Below are 23025 nucleotides of genomic sequence, written 5' to 3' on the forward strand. Positions count from 1 at the left end.
ATAAAGTAATTGAACATAAGGAAGTAATTACATAAGGAAGTGAATAGAAATACTTGTTAATTTTAGAAAGTCCCCCAGAAGATACTCTTTTTCTCTCTCTAATAAAATTGTAAACTGCGAGAAAAGCATTTCTTGGGCTGGATCCCAGTGAAGTCGCCCCCAAAGAAAGAATGGTTGGCGAGGTTAGCGATAGCGACAGAGAGAGAGAAAACTTTATTTGAAGTCCTTGCTGGGGTCAAGAGAGGCGGGGGGCCGGGAGACTAGCAACACCGGAGCCTCCCTTCCTCCGGAGGTGGCCAGACCTTGAGTCTCGGCGGTGACGGCGGCGGCCAGCTGGACAAGCCAGATTTGGTCCTTCGGGCATTCGCTGAGCAGCATGGCATCCCACCGCTCGCCCCAAGTTGTCGACATTAATTTTCTAAAAATTTTCTTTGTCTGAAAATTCGGCGGAACGAGAAAAAGAAATGCTCAGTATATTCAGGTGCATTGCAAAAAGAACATAGAGGGGACACAGCGAGACCTGACCTGCGTAAATAAAATTTAGAGGCGGTATACGACATACAGATTTTATAAAGGAAACTTCAAGTTTCCTTGAAGGACACCAATTATTATTCCATGGGAAACAAAGATGATGGAATTCAGAAGACGATGTTAGCACAGGCTGGCCAGCGTGATTATTTATTGTCAGTCTTACGTGCGTGGAAAATGTAGAGAAAGAACACGACTCCAGAAATAAAGCAGAAACGTCTAATGGTGGCGCTCTACGGTTCGGAGACGTTCCCATGTATTTCCTGTTAAGAAACAAGACACTTATTGGAACTTGTACCAAATTTACTTTGCTCGTCATTGTTTGAAGAGTATCAGTTCATGGTAACGCGTTTATTGTTGCCGTTAGCCGAAGTGGCATCGTGAAAGTGGCACGCACTCGGTATGACGGACACATATTTAATGCTAAGCGGTCGTACGCGGTAGGTATAGTTCACAGGTAGAGCATGGGGCGGCGCGCAATCAGGCGCCTCGTCACGGCCGGCCAGCATTCGTCTACATGGCCAACGACGTCGCCTCCTTCGATCGGGCAGGAGTTCCGTAGCAGCTGGGCTTGTCGTAGGCAACCAGATCTCGAAGCTTGGTGGCTAGCGTGTTCAACCTGACCGTCTCGCTTATGTCGTCGTACAGCTCGAACAAGCGAAACATGACGACAGCCTGAAATGTTAGGCAGAGGTGGACACAGTATAAGGGGTCTACCTACGAGTGGCACACGTGTAATGAGACAAGAGGCGCGTGTGCGCCCAATTGGCGAAAAGCGAATGTTATCCTCGTGCGAATCCTTGTATATTGAAATGCGCGTCACTTAACAAGCCTTGTCAAAATGAGCTCGGAAGTGGTTACGTTAAATATTTATCCCAGATATGATGAAGTCAGATGCGCATGGAACTACACTTTAATCGCATTCTTGCCTTCGGGCTTTGCGAAAATTGATGCTAATTTTATTTTGTCATCACAGACGGTGAACTGCACTCGTGAAGCGCGTTTCGATGCCGCCAGTTGACACGAAAATTCAGGACGTTGCACCAACATGCCAACCTACCAATCGGTACTACACGCCTTCGTCCCCGTGTTTAGGCAAAAAACAGTGGTTTTACGACAGCAAAGCTGATAAAACCTACAGTTACGAACATTCAATTTATTTATTTAGGAAGTTGCAGAGTTGATTGGATGGACATGACTGGACGGCAACTTTCTCCACTTATATGCATTCCTTCACCCCTTAACCTTGCCATGAAAAAAGTTTTCCCCGGACAAAATGCATCAGTTGGTAATAAGAACCGAAATACAAAAGCGATTATGTCTTTGAGTTGTCCTCCGGTCAGAGGAGGACATCCACATGTGGGTCAGGTGAAACCACAGTGGGTCACACGTCACCCGCCATGGTTGCTCAGTGGCTATGGTGTTGGGCTGCTGCACACGAGGTCGCCGAATCGAATCCCGGCCATGGCGGCCGCATTTCGATGGAGGCGAAAGGCGAAAACACCCGTGTACTTAGATTCAGGCGCACGTTAAAGATCCCCAGGTGGTCGAATTTTGCGGAGTCCTCCACTACGGCGTGCCTCATAATCGTAAAGTGGTTTTGGCACGCAAAACCTCATAACTTTTGGGGGGGTCACGGGTAGAACTAAGTGCCAGACATTGAAAATTCAGAACAATGACTTTACTAGAGCACAGTATAAAAAGCAAGCATAACCGGCGGTTCACTGCAGCATGTACTAGAACGGATTCGAGTAAGCGTCATAAACACTTGATAAAGGAAAGGAAATGCTTGTGTTGGCGCTGTTCAACCAGCGTAATGTAGAAAATCTATCTACGTCACACGAACGCGGATTGGGTAGAGGATTTGAAACAAGTCCGCCATCCAGGTATTCACGGCCGACGTTCTACCTAGTCGACCCGCACCTGCTAAAGCTTGCGGTATGGTATGGTATGAAGAACTTTATTTAGGTCCTGAGTGATCAGTCTGGGACTGATGCGGGCCGCTCCCACGTCGGTACAGAGAGGCCGAGCCACTCTGCCATCACACGGGCCCTCTGGACAGCCCTGAGTTGGTCCGCCACCCGCCGTGGTTGCTCAGTGGCTATGGTGTTAGGCTGCGGAGCACGAGGTCGCGGGATCGAATCCCGGCCATGGCGGCCGCATTTCGATGGGGGCGAAATGCGAAAACACCCGTGTACTTAGATATAGGTGCACGTTAAAGAACCCCAGGTGGTCGAAATTTCCGGAGTCCTCCACTACGGCATGCCTCATAATCAGAAAGTGGTTTTGGCACGTAAAACCCCATAATTTAATTTGAGTTGGTCCGCCAGCACTTCACTGTGTCCTTCCTACCCCAATTATGTAACCACGCAGAGTGCGATTAAACGCCTTCGCGTCTTTCTCACCGTAAGCAAGTGCTGTTTTTGGCCCAAAAAATGTCAAGCGCGATTTATCTTAAACATTTCAGAACACCAGTTTCACCTCTATTTTCCGCAAACCAGAGCAACAAGTGATTCAGGCTACGCACGAAGGAATTCACTAAGACGTACGTGCCTTGCGCCACATGTTTCACTGCAGAACACTCGCATAGATGAACGTCGGAGGAAATAACAGGGTTTGCGATATTGTCGACGTAGCAAGAAACGGGAGGTACCACTCATGTAAGCACAACGTACCTTAAACCCGGTTATCAGGAAGCTGATGATGGCAAATCCGACGTACCTCGACACCTGAAATCACGTATACAAATAAAACAAACGTGCTGCATTACCGGAAGATCATAATACTGCAGTCTATGAAATGAGAGCCCTTTGATCGGATTCGTGGAATTGGTACCGAGTGTTCAAATGTGTGGCTGCTGAGACAGCTCTTCAGCGCGCTATACAAAGTTACGCCATGCGCATGCGCATGCATTGCCTGCATGCGACGGTGAAGCATGTGCTCCAGCCACTTCCCAAGTGACCAAGAAAATATGCTCGCCTAAATTCGTATGAACAGACGTTATCAAACATTATAGAGTCAGAAGTGTAAAAGAAGATAATTCTCGCACTTGTCTTAGACAAAGGGCCATATTTCATGCGCCCTTATTTAAGCCGTTTGGCGCGTTTCTTAGCACAGCTCATACTTGAACTAGTCGATCAGGCGTTCTGATGTAAGTCTCATAGCGCGAGAAGACGAGACCAAAGAAACAATGCACGTGCGTGTTTCTTTGCCTCGTTTCCCCCCGACATAGCAACTATACCAGAGCGTTTTGATTGCTAGCGCTGTGCACAAAATCTGACATTTAATCTAACTTGCTAAAAGAAATCCTACAGTTCCTTTGTCTTATTCAGTTAAATATGCGTCAAATTATTTAGGACATTGTTAGGTGCATCAAGCGCAAACAGCACTGGTTCTTGTGCGGCCTCGGCAGCGTCGTCACCACGGTTATCAGCCTGCATGCGTCTACCTGACCTTCCTCCAACGACTCCACGGTGTCAGCCTTGCGTCCTCTTCGACGCTGGCGCATACGCTTACGTCCACCAAAACATATATATTTGCTTCTAGGGTGGTTGCTCCGAGCCTCCCGCTGAGCCAAGTAACAAGCTGAATGAAAAAAAAAACAGTCACAAAAGACAAAGGATACGAAGAGAGATTCACACCACAACGACTCCTTGTCCTTTGCCTTTCGTAACCGTTTTTTTTTTCCTTCAGCTATGTACCAACTGGCCCGGATTTCAACCCTTCTGCAAACCAAGTAACAAGCGTCGGTGAACGGCGATTGCGAAAGTTCGCCTTTTCGGGCACTATATATATGCATTTTGTATAATGCCGACAGCCCTTTGCGCACACTTGATTAGCACCACCACCGTGAAGGATAAACGTGCCCGCAGGACGTTCGTATCTGCAGGCCGCGCGCGCTCTGCTACAGATCTCGTTGAGTTTGCGGTGGTGTACGGACATACACGTAGCCTGCTCGCGGCATAACGTGACCTGCGACTGCAAGGTCGTTTTCCCGTATAACAGGATAGGTGCAATATATTGGCGCGCTCACCCGCCGCGCTGGCTTCACGTCTGTGGTGTCGTGCAGCTGTAGCACGAGGTCGCGGGATCAAATCCCGGCCGCGGCGGTGGCATTTCGATGGGGGAAAAATGCAAAAAAACGACTCGTGTCCTGTGCATTGGGGGCACGTTTAGAATTCCCTGGTGGTCAAAATTATTCCGAAGTCCCCAACTACGGCATGCCCGATAACCAAAATCGTGGTTTTGGCACGTAAAACCCCCAGTATTTAATTCAATTTATTGGCACATGCTGCTGCACTTGCACCACGAACGTGGCGTTGACTACTGCAAAGCGAAAGCGGCGACGTTGAGAGTCCTTGACTGCACGAGCTATGACTTGTTGAGTCTTGCATCATTCTGGGATACCCTCAGAGCGAAGTACGGGCAATATACACGAAAAAGAGGGAAGCAAACCAAGAAGCGTAGCATGCTGCGATATCTCGTGCACTCGTATAGCAATTATGCGCGGTCGTCTATCTCACGGCTTCAGTGTGGCCTCGCTAACGCTATAGAGTGTATATGTATAATCATACGCTCGGATAAGCTGTCGCAGCCACTGTTAACCGGTATCTCATTCTTGGTTCGAGACATCCGACTGTCTTCGCCTACGTAGCATGGCTTTAGGCGAGCGACGTTGCTTATTACGATGGTGCTGTAGCTGTAGCTCGTAAGCGTGAAAAACGGATAACTATATATAGTCATGTGCGCGCTGGGCACATTCTTTTAAATACACTGTGTGACTTGAATCATAGCTGCTACGCTTAACCGTTACGATTAGGGTGAAATGTTGGCGAGCAGTCAGCCTCGCCAAGCAGCGGCCGACCTCGCAGGTCTCCTATCTTGCGCTGATGTATCTGGTGGCCGGAAATGTACACGCCGACACACTGCTTGCAGAGAGGCAAACAGCTGTCGGCTGGCATGTGGCCATTTTAGCGGGAAAACATAGCAAAACATGCCAGCGCATGGTTGGGCATGCTGTGCTATAGAGCCTGCTCGTGTTTATCACTCACAATGGCGGCCCAAAGAATAAGCGTCTCCCTGACTGCAGCACCGGGCATCTGGAGGTATCGAGGGGAGAGTGTGAGGCTATATACAATACTAAGCCAGCGTCCTTCACTGTAGAGAAAATTAAATATGTTTTAATGTGTGGGTATAGTTTACGTGCCATCTTGCCACAATGCAGAGAATGAAACGAGTGTTTGGACACAATTTGTATTAATTTTCCTGTAATAAACTTTAAACTTGAAACATTATTTAGTTGTTATGGCACACTTCACTGCGATATATAAAGAAACAGGAAGCCAACAATGACTCATACGAACTGAGCAATTGCCGTCCATACACAGTGCCCGAAAGAAATCTACCACGTACGTGTGCTTCCAGCTTGACGTGTACTGTCGTTCCGGCTGAATAATTTTGAATGTACATTGAGTTTACGATGTGGGACGTATTGATTTCATGGTATTGATCGACATTCCGCATTTGAAAGCAAATGGGAATATTTCACGCATCTCGGATTGAAGAACCTTCTAACTTTCGGCCCGTGACGAAGCTTGTGCGAGGCAGCTTCAGCATGCAGAAATTTCGCTTGCGGGTGTGGCTCCAAACTAGAGCACGGTCAAAACAATAAAACATGAAAAAAGAAACACTAAAAGGGAATTATAAAATTAATCTGAATTGATTCACTACACTTTTTTCAATTACGAGGAGGATGGGTTGGTGTGAACGGAGGCTTGCTAAGCCAAAGCTGCCTGTGACGTCACAGATTTTATTATCCTCTGCACAGAGCGGCCTATGATCTCTCCAGTAAAAACTGGTTACACAGCAGAAGTACTCGCGGCGGTGGCGCAGTGGGTATGAAGCGTTGTGCTCCCGAGCGCGGGGACGCGGGCTCCGATTCCCACCCCCAGCGATTGCATTCTGATGGGAGTGGAATGCAAAAAACACTTGTGTGCTGAGCCTTGGGAACAAGCTGCGGCGCGGCGTATACAAGCTGCACTGTCAGCGTCGGCACTCACTCATACTGACTTATTTAAGGAGCATTGTAATGAAACCATTAAATTTGCAAAAACCTACAGCCATTACATGTACAGCTATGATGCAGAAAAAAAAAACCCTTCTCGTGCGCTGCGTATACAGATTCGTTCTCTGAATCTGAGTCACCGTACATGCCCTTCGTTTCTTTAAATAGCTCAGTAAATTGTGCTAAGATTCAAATAAATTTGTTTTCAACTATTCAAAGAATATTGTTTCAGCATCTGCAGCGCAGCTAAATGACAAAGGAACTGTCCACATATCCAAACATATTTTTTTTTTTCAGCCCACAGAGAATTTTTGAAGCTCACTTGTTGCAGGTAGTGTAATTGTAGTACTTGGACTGACTTACTCGAAGCGGCGGCCGTTGCTTGCACTAGTAATTGCTGCCATAAAAGCTGTACAACAGCTTTTATGGCGCCTTTGAAGAGCCCTACGTTTTGCTGTCCCAGCGTCATAATAAATGCGACGCCACTTTAAGACTGTGCATGACGTGACGATTGTATGTGGTCGATTCTCTCGCCTCTTTTCGTAATACAACAGCGCTTATTCGAATTTTTGGACAAATGTCGTCCATTAACTGCATGATTATATGTGTGCTACCAACGACAAGAACAAGAGAAAAACCAACTTTCTGCAGCAACGAAGGAAATGTTACAGAGGCAAGTCGTGCATGACTAAATGCGCTCCTGAAAAAAAAAATTCCGTGTTCCTAATTTATCCTGCGGAAGAGAAAACAGAAACATGTAATTTACAGCAACTAAACAAGGCCAAATACTCCAAAGAGCGCTAAATTTGACTTTGTTTTCTGCTTTTATCTTCCGCGCGTTTGGAAAAATGCGAAACCGTCGCATGTGGAAGCTACGCTGATTCCAATGCCGTTCCGAGAAAGCGAAAGTGCTGTCACGTTCAGCCGGACTACTTGGCGCAGTAAAACATGTGTAGACGTTCCGCCCCTGTAACTTTTACCTGCATTGCCACAGCAAGTTGTCCAAGGTTATATAGTTTGTATTCCTTGTTTATGACGCGAATGCTAAGCCGACAAACACAAACGTCGAGCTGCGCTTTTAGTCCTTGGTGACGTGCCGCTTCACAAATGATTGCGTCACAATGACTACGTCATTGATTGCGTCATCAATGGTCGCGTCACTGCAACATGCCACGCAAGAACCTCTCCTCCTTACTAAGCAAAGAAATTGAAACCTCACTCACTCATACCGTACCCTTATAGGCGATATGAACGATAAAACACTTCCATCAGCTGTCTGACATGAAGAAGCAGAGATTATATACTGCAAGAGGCCCGACATTTGAAAATCAGGATTGGAACCTGATTAAAGCATCGTATGAGATAAATCTTGAACGTCTGGACGTTGAGCAAGTTGGTAGGGGTTTATGATGCCGAAAGTTAGGCGTGCAAACAAAAACGAAATGGACAAACACGGCTATCAACTGAAAGGACGCGCACAATGGTGGAAAAGAAGATGCAAGACTTATCAGCGCTTGCTTAAGGGAAGGCAACGCGACAGCCTGTCAATCAATAAACAGGTGGGCGCACTCCCTAAATATAACTAAGCAAGATAATTCTTCATTGCGCAAGATAATCGATGGCTGACTTACGCACGTGCTACCACTATTAGCGATATGCTTGGCCTCGACCATAAGGCGAACTTTTTCAATCTTGTGTCTCTACAAAACTATACTGTCAGCAAACTTTGAAGTGCGCTTGAAATCGGGACAGTGCCGGGAAAGGTTGGACGATGTTCTATCAGTCAACGAAATTTTATGCTCAATTAATATCCGATTGATGCAACAAAAGGTCCTGTTTGCACGGCTGCGTTTCACTAACGTAATCCATGCTTTTAAATCGTCTCACTTACGAAGGGTCATCCTATTTACGAACAAGAAGTGCGTAGTAGAGTTCGTTCAACTCTAAAAACATGTGCCGGTGCCCTTTTCAACCAGAAAGAATTATGGCTTCCTGACACAGAAAGAACGCATACCAATGACTTATGCTTTATGTGCCAGCAACTCGATATGTACACCGACGCTATCTGAAATAAAACTTAGTTGAAGGTACCGGCGGTATTTGTTTCTGTTTCTGCGCTATGCATCTCCATTCAATTAAAAATTCATATTATGCTTAACCAATGGTTGCCCCAAAGACCGTTTAATACTGCTGAACCCAGCGCTCGGTTTCTGACTCGTCTTCGCTTCAACCAGCAAAGCTGTCTTGATTTGAATATTGTAACCGCACTAACACATGCATCCACAAAGTAACAAAAACGAGGCACAAGCGCAGTGTCTTGTCCTTGTTACTTTGTGGATGCATGTGTTAGCGCGGTTACAATATTCAAATCAAGTATGCGCCAACTCGCCCAGAAAGAAGTTTTAATGAAGCAAAGCTCTCGACACCCTTTCTGGTTAGGGATGTGTTGAGGCCCAGAACTGCAACCCAAGATAACAAGGAACGTTGACTACGCACTTAGGTGAAGCGCCACTTTTGCAGGCGAACTAGCAGAATTTAACGCGCAATTTCATGATCAATGCGTAAAACTTATCGTAATTCAACACGTGAAGACGTCGACTGGAAATAATATTGGAGGCTGAACACTGCGACTTACTGTATTCGCACTGTACTCTGGGTTGTAGAAGCTTCCCCTGTGGTGCAGAAACCACTTGAGCTGGAATAGAATAGCAACACACCTGTGAACATGCTGGAACAGCGACTTCCACAATCAGGAAACGCAATGCAACATGGTCGACACAACCTAACCACTTTCGTAGCACCAAGACTGGCATAGCTGGTATTGCTATTGCGTTGAATTTGTCATACTATGCCAATTATTATGACAAGCCATAATGCCCGAGGAGTTAGGATATAATAGGACATATTAGGGTATATTAAAATATTAGGATATAGTACAGAAGTTCTCCCGGTAGTGGTTGACTTGTAGAACGGTTACAGTGAATGTCGAGCATCTTTCTGCGAAGCACCGAATTTTTTTTACATATGTCTTTTCTGTTCTTAATTAGATGCGGGCAAGAACACAAGGTTAAATTCTAGAAATTAGTGTTCCTGTGCATTTTCCCCCTGCATGGAGCATATAATTTTTTTTTCATGGGCGCCGCCATATTGCTTAGACAGTGGCGCCATCTATAGGCAATTGTCATGGTGGCTTAATTGGGCGAGCGCGCCGTGTTTTATGCCAGCTGTATACGCTCGGCGTGTTTCTGGTGGTCGTTTCCGTGCTCGCGGGATCTATTTAGTATGTCGTGCGTCTTCTACGTGAGAAATAATCAACGCGAATCGTTGGTTCCCGTTTATGCCTTGTTCTCGTTTTGCTCATCGCATTAAAAACTCAGTGTGCTCCCAAGAGCCACTCTACATTTTTTTGTTTCAATCGCCGCACACATCTTATTCAAATAGACTCAGCAGTTGGCTAAAGCGATCATTTTTGTGTCACACATACATTTGAATAAGGAGTGTTACAAGGTCTCAAGCGTATACGATCAACTCAGTTCGACTAAACGTGCACAACAGTGAGGAAGAAACGAGCGGATAGAGCTACCTCGCGAACGGAAATAGTAGCTCACCCCACAGCACTCGGTAGTGTCGTACGGCGTAAACGTCATAATGTAGATTTCGACGGTCCGACAGAGAGCCGATGCGATGGTCAACACGATGGAGCAACCCAGGTACATGGCCAAGGCGTCCCGCACATCCTGCACAACGCGTGAGAAGTTGTACTGAGCCCAGAAGTCTGGAGATCATTTTATAGTGATCGATGATCGATCCCTGCGAATTCAACTTACCTTGTATACAACTTTTTAAAGCGAAGCCTTATTTTCAGAATGGGCATGCGCCACCATGACACAGCCGGTGGGTAGAAACATCAAATACGTTTAGATATGTTTCACACTACTCCGTGCATCCGCCTACGTCCCCCCCTCCCTCCACACACACACACCTCTCATCACAATTCTTTCCTCGGCAAGAATCATGCGTCGGCTTCGCGACATTGCCAGCGTCGACGCCTCACACTGTGCATCTGCGACTGATTTGGTGTTTGCATTTCCGCATGTAGCTTGTGAACGGTGCATGCAGTGCATAAATATAAACTTTGCATGAGATTAAGGTTGCCACCTTGTGGTTGCCACCTGTGCGGTGCGTAAACATAAATATTGTGTGAGGTTACACGTTACATGAAATGGAAATAAAGACAATTTTACGCATTGCCTTTAGCTGTATATAGCTCTTAACCGCCTCACGTATATTCCAGCATATGCGTTGGGTCGGCATATTTTTTTTTTTAAAGTGACATCGAAGCGCAGAACAAGGAAATCATAACTAAAGGATACGCGTTCACAACACGCATATTTCGATTGTAATGCATATTTATATCCTACATGGTGGTTCAGGAATAATAACTATAGCCGTTCTGCAGATAAGCTCGCAGATTACGACAAAAACGCCTCTTTAATGAAAATGCGGCGGCCCTTAGAGAACTCCAAACTGTACATTTTTTCTGGGGCCTACCTCACAGCTTTTCTCACCGCTTAAGGGCACAGCTTGATCAGGACGTTAAATCCAACAAATTAGTTAGTTGTAACTTGCCGTCAATCGAATAGGTGAAATTTGATGCCCGCAATGACTTGCATTGCACGTGTATACCGTCTTCTTATGTTTCAGCATCGTTTCGCAGTATGGTTTCATTACCAATGTAACATCAGCAGTCTCAAGTTATAATTCATGTTTATTTACCTCCGACACAGAAATCGCACTGGGACCGCAATATTTTATGTTCTTTTTACTGCGAAGAACTTCCTCATACGCTTATGAACTGTACAGTGCATTCAGATGTGTTAGACGTGAATGGTGAAGGGGTTAATATACATAAGACATTCATATTGCAAACTGTAGCTTGTTCCTTTGTTGTTGTTTTTAAAGCCAGGAGCTATAGAAGCGCCAAAGGGAAACAGTAATGTGCGTTATGTCCATAGAAGGACGTGGCCCAGGATTTTGTATTATACTCACGCAGCAGCATCGGACCAGGATCCAACCGCTTCTGGATGTTATGAAACCATTTTGCAGCGTCTGCGGAAGAGATGAAAACGGCTGTGTCAACAAGATTTGAAGTTGGACTGTGCTATTTTGTTTGTTTCAAGTGATTATGACACTTCGTTGATTGGACACATGAAGAAAGGAAGGGAAGTAAATAGAGACATTGCTTATCAGGGTAACCAATAAGTACTTTCTGGCACACGTTCGAGACGCGGTAGTGCCTTTTTAAAAAAATCCACATTGCTCCAACGTGCAGCAATGTGAACTTCTCCACGTTGATTAGACTTATATAGATTGGCTATATTTGTTCTTTCAAGCAAGTGTAAGTTGCGCTGCACAGGTTACTGGAAAACACGAAGACGGAACAAGATACACGCAGAAAAGACATATGCGTTAGTGAGCCATCGGTTTCGCCGCCTGAACAGAATAGATATATTTCCTGTAATGGAAGGTTGTAACTGTATACCTGCATTCTTCCGTTTGATGTTCATCACGTGACCCATGAATATACTTTCTCATATGTCTTTTCTTTTTTACGTCTGGATATAAGTTTACGTTCAAAGAATAAACTTCGGTTGGTAACTTACACACGTCGTTTCGTGTCCTGTTTTGTCTATGATTCGTGTTGATTTTTAGTTACTTCTGTAGCGCAGTTTATTTTGATATTTCTTTTAATGCAAGGCCCCAATCTAGAACACATAGAAATTCGAGGAATGCAATCATGGGACCTCGTCTCCGGGTTCCTAGAGTACCAGCAGTCGTCCCGTTTATATTAAACTTCTTGCCTCTATAGTTGCCTATGGTCCTATAGTTGACCAAACCGATTGCACAATGATTTTAGTCGTACGTGCTTAGCTGAAAAAAAAAATAAACTTAGTGACAGAGGTTATATAGGTTATCTGCTTGATGATGATAATTACGATGATGATGATGATGATGACAACTATGGAGGTCGTGGTGATCGTGAAAATTCAAGTTTTGTACTGCATATTGTCACGTAGTAGTGACGGTGAAGAAGGCAACCAAACTTTGATTATAGAAACTGGCGTTTTATTGGGCGAACTTGTGCCCTCAAAAGCAGGCTACACTGAAAGAACAACGATAGCGGCGAACACACTCGGCGATATCGGCGAAAATCTGATCAGCAGGTTAAGCGCGTCGGCTTTTATACATCAGTCGTCGAATGTTCCAGAGCAATCGCTGGGACCCGCATGCCTTCCACAAAGTTCTACACTATTCGCGTCGCGCATACGCAAGGTTCGGCGACAACAGACAGCGGATGCAAGCATGGATAACATTCCAGAATCTTCCCATACATGCAGTCTCGGCATGCGCTGTGCGACAACATTTGTTAGGCGGTGAAACGTGCCGCCCGATAAAGACAAGTACACGTGTCGATATTGTCACGGAGAACGCACTACCTTCAGTGCGACGCTGGTTTTGCTGCCGTGTCATTGTTTTTCCAGTCACTCGCCTGTTCGCACGCGCGTGTGCGATAACGATAACCGTCCGCGCGTCTGAGCAATCGCATCGTCCACTTTGACATACTCAGCTCATTCATGGTTGCATCACTTCGCTACGTTTACTGCGGTGCAGTTCGCTATCTTGTGTTTTATGCGAAGCATATTACGAGAGCTCAACCCAGCTCCTCAGGCGCGGCGGTGTCGCCTTGAAACCACGTGACACCGTGACGTCACGACAGAGGAGAAGTGGCTTTGGCTCAACTCTTGCAAGACGGGCTGGGTGGGAATCGAACCAGGGTCTCCGGAGTGTGGGACGGAGACGCTACCACTGAGCCACGAGTACGATGCTTCAAAGCGGTACAAAAGCGCCTCTAGTGAATGCGGTGTTGCCTTAGAAACGAGCTGTTTCTAAGGCGTGCGTCTCTTGCTCAGGCACACATTTCGTTGCCGCGCCGAACGCTGCTTTGCTCGACGCTCACCGCGTCCAATGCGGGGCGCGTAGTCGCTGCCCTGTAGCCCATTGTCTTACACCCCTTGGCGGGTCGACGGGAACGCTGTCGCGTTCCACTCTTGAAGGCGAAGCAATAATGCATGAGTTGTTTCTTCGTCTAGCCGAACCAAATATAGCCAAGCAACAGCAGTTCACCAGGCTAAACAGTGGTTCAACAACTAAAATAAAGGCTAGTATGCTTCGCATCCTGGGCTTAACCTTACCTAAGCCACAGCCATTTTTTTTTCTCACCAAGCCACTGTGCCAGAGTTATCTGGAATCCATATCAAGTTGGCTAACCTGGCACTGAGTTTCTTAGTTGAAAAAAAAGAAAGATTAGCGAAGAAAAGAAAGCAAGCTGAAATCGAACAAAAGAACTATTTTAGCTGTCTACACAAATCAGCTGGAAACAGCCGGCGCTTTCGTTCTCTCGGCAAAGCACTGTCTTTTCCCTCATTTTTCCTTGAACGGAGACGGACTCACGTCGAATAGACTTCCGTCTGAAATTCATCATATGCACGTTACAGAGAACCGGTTCTACGTCCTTCACTGAGTGCGTTCTAATACTTTCTCGTCCTTTCTTACACATGTCGTTCCTCTGATAATTTTTTTCCTGATTTTTTTTCTCTACCGACCGGAAATGCGTCGGACCTTCCGAAGGTCAACAAACACATGATCCTCGAAAATCTGAGCTTTATACATCGCTTCACCAGTAATAAAGACAGTGTAAAAACGCCAGTGTGCTCTGATTTAGGTCGCTGACAAAGGACCGCAGCTTATTACAAAACTATCCACCATTGCAGCTTCCCTCTATGTGTTGCTTTCGGACGCTAAACTCAGTCAGCTATCAATCAATAAAGCAACCAATCCATCGGTCAATCAATCAGTAAGGTCGGTCAGTCGGTTACCCAATGAGCACGCCACATTTCAAGGAAATGTTCGGTCTCAGCCATAGTTTGATTACTTCGATTAATTTAGCAAGAATTAGGTTTTACCAGTGACTACAATTCTTCGATTGAATTGAATGCTGCAGTCCTAGAGACCCATCCATAAATGTGAATATAGAAGTAGCAGAAAACTCAGAGGACACGTTATTTTAGCAGTGCTCGACAGGCGAAGCAAGAAGCTCGGTTTAATTAGCCCTGTATCGTCCAACAAGTATCTTATATGCTACGCTGATTCGTTACCTCAAGATTATTACTTTACCACGCGTTACTACACTCAATTTGCAGTAGCGCTTTGAATACGCTGGAGATAATTTTTTAGCTGTGCATACTTCAGCAAACCATTTGCTGTTTAGTTAATCACTCTTATACCTCAGATAATCTCAAATAGCATTTCATAGCTGTTCGTGTACAAATTTGCTGTCCGTGGCCGGAAACAAAGGTTGGCGGGTTGTTCTAATTTTCCTCGATGCGGAACTGCATTCGCCCATTACAGGGTTAACCGAGAAGTCCATTCGAAATGCACTGAGCGGATCAACTAAGCTTTGTGAATTAACTCAGTTTCACTGACATTGCGAGTTCTCCGATATCAAGTTTCATCGTGAGTCGACTGTAGTCTTACCTCTACAGCGAAATGAAAATATTTTACTTTTATTGTTATGTCCACATCATTGCCGCGTGCATAGCGGGAACGTCGGATAGTACTCACGGTTGGCATAACATAACGATTACATCTGAGTTCTTTTTTTCTTCTTCTTTTTAACCACGTGTCTGCAGTAGTCCGAGTGGCGATCCGCCGTTATCGGCAGTATCGGTTTGGTCGAGAGCGGCTGGTGATAAGAAAGGAATAGAATAGAGCAAAAGGGGGACTGCTATACGCTATACCGGCCCAGGAATCGTGTAGGGCAGAGAGCGCTTTGAAACTCACACGCCGTCGTTTGAAACAACATACAGCAGCGTCACATACGCTGCCACTGTGCGTGTGAGACCCAGGATGCTAAAATAACAAGGGACCTGCAGTTTCACGTGGAGTGCTGTTTACGAAAAAACCAAGGACCACATGTTGAAACATCATACCCGCTATAGTGGCGTATAGTGGCTTCGGCCGTGCGCTGCTGGATCGAATCCCGGCCGCAGCGACCGCATTTTGACGAAGCGAAAAAAAAAAAAAAACGCCATGCATCGGGTGCACGTTAAAGAACCCCAGGTGGTCAAAATTAATCCGGAGTGCCCCACTATATATACGGCGTGCCTCGTAAACATATCGTGGTTTTGGCACGAAATTCGACCCGAGAATTTGATTTTTCATGTTTTGAAGCTTCATTTTGTGCGTTCATCTGAATGAACTTACCATGAGCAGGGCGGTAAGGGCGCTGACGTCGACAAGTACATTGATGACGTTGAGCACGGTTCGAATGCCGTAGAAGGTTACGCTACCTGTGAATTGAGATGCAGGAGTGAGAGTAGGGTATTCACTGGGAATAGTCCGGACCAAGCAAGATACAGTGGCTGCTCTTAAATTTCGTCAAGGTTTGCGGCTCTGAAGTGTGGCAGACATGTAGAAACACAGCTACAAAGTGTCGCCACTGTATCACTATATAGTGTTAGTGCTTCCATCTACATACGCACCAATTCACCTCCTCCCCTCACCCCCAGTGCATGCGCCGGTATTCATTAACCGTATTTCACTCAAAGCACAATTCTCTACACTCAAAGCTTGTTGCATCTTGCGCGTCTTTCTTCAGTGCACTTGGTGTCAAACGATGCGTAACCATATCATTTTTCCACTGATACTATATAATATGTAGCGAGGTCTTTGCTTACACATTATATCAGTTTTTTTTAGATGTGCCAAATATTAAAAAAAATATCCTGTGGCAGAGCACAATTCTAACCCTTGAGCTAAATTGTTCGATGAGGCGGTGACATTCCCGAAAAAGCAACATACTTGTTTGAGTAATTGACACAATTATACTAATTAACGTTTTAGTTAATTATTTTACAGCAGATGTTTCAATTTGCGAGCTGTAGCGGGTGAGTTCGCAAGTTGTATCCGCTTGGACCGATTTCTCAAGAAGTTTCGAGACATTAATCTTCAATGTTTCTGACAAAGTGCATTGGCGTGCCAGTTAATTTTGTGCTTCAATGCACAGGACAGCGTTTTCTTTAATGAGTAAGAGCAACAGCGCATTTTTTACCGCAAGCTTGGCGGTGTAGACCTGGAAACCGGTGCCATCCTCAGGATCCGTTCCAAGTGGATGGGCCTTGAAAACTCACTAGCTAGAATTCATAAATTGAAATGCTGCCATAATGCAAGTAAAAGAATAATAATGCAATTATGTTAATTATTCAATTAGCCATTTAGATTTCTCGTAGAAGTAATGGGTCGCCTTATTGAGTTATTTAGCTCAAAGGTCAGAATTGTGCTTAGTGCCACAGGGGTAACTTTTAAAAACTTGGCTGGAGCATCGGTGACAACACCGATGACGAGACCTGAAGCCATATTTATAAACATTGTTATATTCCGTTCTCTTTGCCCTTTGTAAATAATTGAACCCCTCCTCCCCCTTCCCCGCCCCCCTTCCGTTATCATCAGGGTCGACCACACGGTGTGGGTGCGATGAATGGTGAAACAAAAAAAAATAATAATCGAAGAAACAGAACCGCCGCAAAGCACGACCGGATTTTGTTTGGCTAAGAGAAAAGGTGTTCAGCCAGTCGTATATGTAGTATGACCGCATGGCTATATCACACAGCGGCACCGGCCATCAACATTAATCGAGGCCCCGTCGCTTCGGTGGCAAACCGGACAAATTAGACCATTCGGGCTCGGTAATTTGCAGCGCGTTTGAGCGGGCTGTTCTCGCAGCGCACAATACGGCGACCGGCGCGGCGCGATTTGCATCGAGCAGCTATTAACGCCGCTATTCGGGTCAACGCTGCCAGTTCGGCGTCGCCTCATACATTTCTGGCCTCGGATCGACTTGCTGCATAAGGCCTGCTTGGTGAGCGCCTCCTGGAGAAACACCACGGTTCATGAGCAGTGCACGTTTACGAACGCCTCATCTTCTAAAAAGAGTCATTTTGTGTATCGAGGTGCGTAGACACCTGGCCGTCGTAGCCACGACCTTAGCGATGCCCTTGGGAAAATCAAGGAGCGGAATTAACCGCACAAATCCCAACGTATCATGACGATACGCTCAGTTTGGTACCTCCATATGCTGATATAAGCGCGGGAATCTTTACGCCATAGCTGTTGCTGGCACACTGAAGCGAAATGTATAGTTGTGGATTATACAGAAAACCTGTCACTTTTTATTTATTTATTTATTTATTTATTTATTTATTTATTTATTTATTTATTTATTTATTTATTTATACCTGATATGACAGTTACTCACCTGTTAGCTTGTCTGTTTGTTTGTTTGTTTGTTTGTTTGTTTGTTTGTTTGTTTGTTTTTGTGCGAATGTGCGCTGTCGAAAACTCGGGATTTCTTGTGATCGTGATCAGTCATTGTGCACACATCTTAACAACGGTGTGCAAAATTTCTGGAGTCACCCGCTACGGCGTGCCTCATAATCAGATCGTGGTTTGGCACGTGAAACCCGCTAATTTAATTTTTTTATCACAAATCCGTACGGTTACTTACTACTGTAGACTTCCTTTGCTTGGGCGTTGGTGTTTTTGTTGAGCCCTGCAGCAGATGCCAAAAAAGGAAAACAGAAAAACGCGATAGCAGAGATGAGGATTGAACACCTTTATGAAGAACACACACAAACACACACGCGCATACACACAAGCCCACGCGCGTGCCAAGATTGAAATGTCGTTCCCCACAAATGCGCAGAGGGGATACTTTCAACAAGTGTTTGTTTGTTTGTTTGTTTGTTTGTTTGTTTGTTTGTTTGTTTGTTTGTGTCGCTGTTCTCGAAGATACAAATGCAAACTTAAATCCCTTGCGCATTCAAAAGGCAGGTCGCCAGAGTTCATTGACTAATTTTTTTAACTCAGTTACTGCGACGAGTGTTCCAATTTGTGATCGCTTCCTGCACAATATCTTCACCCACTTGGTTACGTGCATTCATAGCGAATAAAATTTTCAGGATCAACCAGTGGATGCCCAGTGGCGTAGCTAGGTCGCCTGGCACGCGGGGCCCAATTGTCTTCTGTCAACCCCCCCCCCCCCCCTTCCCGGTGTAGTCAGGAAAGCGAGGATATGGAAAATTTACAGGGAGTGGGGAGATGATGTTTCAGCACCAGCACAGCCGCCTTGAAACCCCCCAACCCCCTTTCGCTTTCGTCCGAGAGATCGCTAATGTAGCAGGCATACAGGCTGTTGTATTTTCTGTACCAAATAACACAGGATGCTGCAGTGATAACTTGTGAGAAGCGCAATTGCACATCATCCTTCTGGCTTCGAACAACTTTATAAATTTGCAGATTTAACACATTCAACGAAATATTGCGTCATAAATACAAGAATTCGGGATGATTATTCGTGTGCGAAGAGACTTATTGCGTTCATTGCTTTAGTATGTGTACGAATGCTTGAAAATTTGGAAGAAATAAACCGTAATAAAGAACGTCGGATGCCACAAGCACGAATATTGAGAAATCTACGTACTAACCGTCATTCCCATGGTAGCTGAAACTGTTTATTTGCGAATTACTATCCATCTTTTCGCGATTATTATGTCCCTATCTTTTTTTTCTTCGCTCGCTTTTTATACTCTTAGATTGCGCATATTATCCTTTCCCTATGTTTATATGCACCATTTCTTGCTACGTATCCTCCCCAACACGAGAAACTATCGCTACATGAAATGTTCTTGTTGTTGCGTTATTTTTTTTTCATGTATATGCGTGCGCCAGCACTCAGACCTTAGAGTTGTTTCTGGGCACGGCAAGTAAATAAATGATTAAATAATTGAAATAATACAGTACTATTATTTCACTTAAGAAAAGAAAAAAAAATGCAGCGCTTGTAAACACACACACCGCAGAAGGCAGTAATTCTACGAAGTCTGTCGTTATACTATGGTCTGGCCTCCTGCTCGGCCCACGACCGCTCTACCCGACGTCTCCCTCATCCATTACAGAAGTCCCATTCTTCCTTCGTCCTACACTCCACCTCTTGCATAAGTGGCCTCCGTCAAGCCATTGCTACAGTTACGACAAAAAAAAATCATTTCTGTATCTCTGGGATGACCTACACAGGGAATTACAGAACAATGCATACATCCATGTCAACCTGCCAACTGCCCGCAACGTATATGATGCTTTCAATACATCTATATATTTGAAAAACTTGCGCCGCCGCTTGTAAGAGAGAGGTCGAACCGATGGTTTTATTAGGCAGCTCCCAGGAAACTAGAACACCCGCAAGAATATCACATCTATGATAATGATGAATATATACAATGAAAAGGATGAACAACATAGAGTTATTACACTATATATGAAAAATATTGGTACTAGTAGACTCACGCTATATTCAAGAGTACGCAAAATTTTCAAGCTTTTCTTTCGTGAGATTATATTCAAAGAATAAATTTGTTCGTGTTTTCCTTTTTTCTTCCGCTTTATTTGTCTCGAATGAACATCAAACCAAGCTTTAGGCCACTTGAAAGCGAAATAAATATGCAGGTCGCCAAAACTGACTCCCTCTTAAAGCGAATTGGAGACCTATGCATTCGGCATGTTTTGTAACGCGTTGAGATAACATATTTGAGTGGCGTGGTGGCTTGGCGGTGATGGCGTTGTTTTGTAAGCACGGGGTCGCGGGATTAAATCCAGGCCGCGTAAGCCGCATTTCGGTGAAGGCGAGAAAAACAAGACAAAGAAGAAAGAAGAAGAAAGAAAGAAGAAGAAAAGAAAAACGCCCGTACGCCGCGCATTTGGCGCGCTTTAAAGAACTCCGGGTGGTCCAGCACCATTAATCCAGCATCATTCACTACGGCATGCCTCGTAACATCACTGTGCAGTTCCGACACGTTAAGCTCCACAATTTATTTGCATGTAGAGCTTCACGTTCTGTGGACATTCTCAGAGGGTCAGGTCATCCGATGGTGTTGAGCTGTATGTAAAACGATTCAAATGTTTAATTGTGGGATGTAGCGCCCAGAAACTGGGCAGCTGCTTATGGGGGACGCTGCGTAGTGGAGAGCTCTGGTTTAATCTTGACCCCCATCGAAATGAGGCCGTCGTGGCTGGTAAACTGTGCGTGGTACTCCAACCCGTCAGCTCGTGCTTCAAGGCAGAAAGCAGCAGGCACTGAGCCACCTCGCGCAGGTTAGATTAAGGCTGTTTCTGCTTGCATATTAATTTAATTATTGACCGAGTCATTTGGTAGCGGGCCGCAGGCTCCTAACTATAGTCAAGCTTCATTTCGCTAACGGCCTTCTGCGAAACAGTATTAACACTTAAAAAAAAAGAAAGAAAACTATTTCTGTCCTTTGTGCTCAATAACAGGATACCTACTAAATTTTAAAACGTTTTTTTTTTGCAATTAGCTAACAGACGGCAGTTATCGAATAGTTCCGGTTATGCAACGCTAAATTTCTATTGGATACGAAGCCCTACACTTACTGTATTTGTCGAGGCAGAGGAGCACATTCCGGAAGGTGTAATGCAAGAATACGCAGTGAACAATCTGGAAAGAGAGAAAGAGAGAGAGAGTTGCACTGCTTACACTGCACAGTTTATGCAAGTGCAAATCGCCTCGGAAAGGCTGATAGAAAGTAATGTCTTACGAGGTAAATGAAAATGATGGCCACAGATACAAGCACCGCCTTCCTAGTCATGTCTGTGGCAAGAGAGCGCAAACTATTACGGCGTGAATTGTTGCTCGGAGGAAAGCTGACCGGTCACGCTCCTAAGAGAGCCTTGACGTCTTCGGTTCCTTCGGCGCCAACGCGGAAAGAGATGCTAATGTGTGGCACTGTGGTTGTGCTCGACAGGTTATACGCCAAAACCTGACAGGACTCACACAGGACGCACGAGAAAGGATCTTCTTTTTCTCCGCACCGCACCTTGTTTGCTTGGATTTTACCCACTACGAGAGAACGGCCATGAAAGTGGAGGTTAAAGTGGGGGAGAGAAAATATAAGGTGTAAAAGATAAACTAAGAGAGGAAAACTTTCTATGGAGGGAATTGTAGAAATCATTTTGAAATAAACTTGTTTTAAGAGGAAGCTTTAGCTCAGGCCCAACTCCGACGCGGCCTATTGTAATACATGTAAAACGCAGAAACGCTTTTCTGAGATAACCCCTGTATCGATTTGAATTAAATTTGTTACATTTGAGAAATAAAGCTAAATTCTAGTGACTGTTGAAAGCGGAATCTTGATTTAGGGCTTGAATTTTGGTAAACGAATTTTTTAAAAATTCGAACGTTTTGAAAAAATAGAAGCACGAAGTATACGAATTGATAGCTCTGGATCAAGAACAGATATATCGCGGTTCTGTAAATGGCGTCCATTATATCATTCAAAGCGGACAAATTCGGTATGTCAATTTATATATTATGTGAATTCGTTACGTTGTGTACAAGGATTCAGCAAAAGTTGTATTTTCATATTACTGACTTCTTGAGTTTCATGTGTCACGTATCAATTTTGTCCACTTTAGATGTACTATTAGATTCAATTCACAGAATTGCGATATCATTTTGCATCGCTTAGGTACAGAGGTGCAAACTTGATAGTTTCGTTTTCTGAAAATTTACGATTTCTCCCAATTTTTAATAAAATATTGACGACCAAACATAATAATTCGAAACGAACAGTCACTAGATGTTAAGTTGTTTTAAATGCGACAAACCCCGTCAAATTTGGTGCAGTGGCTGCCGAGAAAAACTAATTCTCCTTTTACATGTATTTAGATAGGAGTACCCGAGCTAAAGCTTCCTATTACGAATGATCTTATGCAGAAACGAAAAGAAACATGATTTACAAGAAGAGCAAATTTGGAGGTAATAAAGCGATTTCAATTTTTTTTTATTATTCCCCTGGGCATAATGTCGCGGCATAATGTCAGAATGATAGAGAGAGAGAGATAATATTTAATGGCAGAAAAGCGGAGAGGCGGCCTGAGTGAAATGCCTCTAGCCTGCTACTCCACGCTGGGGAAGGGGTTTGGGGAATAACAGAGATAGGATGTGAAGAAGAAGGATGGTGGTGGTATGGTGAATATGATGAGGGCTGCACAGCACAATGTTTCTGTGTAATGCGTACGTGTACACTTCACAACACAGCACAGTCATCTTCGCGAGCAGAGGTATAAGTTACTGCAGCGTAACGAAGAGACTGTCTATAGCGTTCATAATTTTTGCCGCTGTTAGCGCCACTGGCGTGTTTAAACCGGACAGTAGCAGCTGCAGGGCGGCGATTATTTGTCGCAGCATGGCTTTGATGACAGAGTCCGATGGCGATATCTGAGTGCACTGTCCTTGCTCGCAC

At 44.9% G+C, this 23025-nt stretch overlaps 1 protein-coding gene across 1 annotated transcript; it reads right to left on the minus strand.

Moving 5' to 3' along the window:
- Positions 1 to 733: 733 nt before the first annotated feature.
- Positions 734 to 21583, minus strand: LOC135898712 (uncharacterized). Its single transcript, XM_065427818.1, has 9 exons — positions 21319 to 21583; positions 21155 to 21218; positions 18216 to 18260; positions 15917 to 16002; positions 11642 to 11701; positions 10201 to 10329; positions 9228 to 9287; positions 3204 to 3257; positions 734 to 1203 (listed from the first exon to the last, which is right to left on the minus strand). Exons 1-9 carry the CDS (start codon positions 21367 to 21369, stop codon positions 1042 to 1044), a joined length of 711 nt encoding a protein of 236 aa, XP_065283890.1. The 5' UTR covers positions 21370 to 21583; the 3' UTR covers positions 734 to 1041.
- Between the last annotated feature and the right edge of the window lie 1442 nt (positions 21584 to 23025).

The sequence above is a fragment of the Dermacentor albipictus genome, chromosome 3, assembly GCF_038994185.2.
Source record: "Dermacentor albipictus isolate Rhodes 1998 colony chromosome 3, USDA_Dalb.pri_finalv2, whole genome shotgun sequence".
NCBI lineage: Eukaryota > Metazoa > Arthropoda > Arachnida > Ixodida > Ixodidae > Dermacentor > Dermacentor albipictus.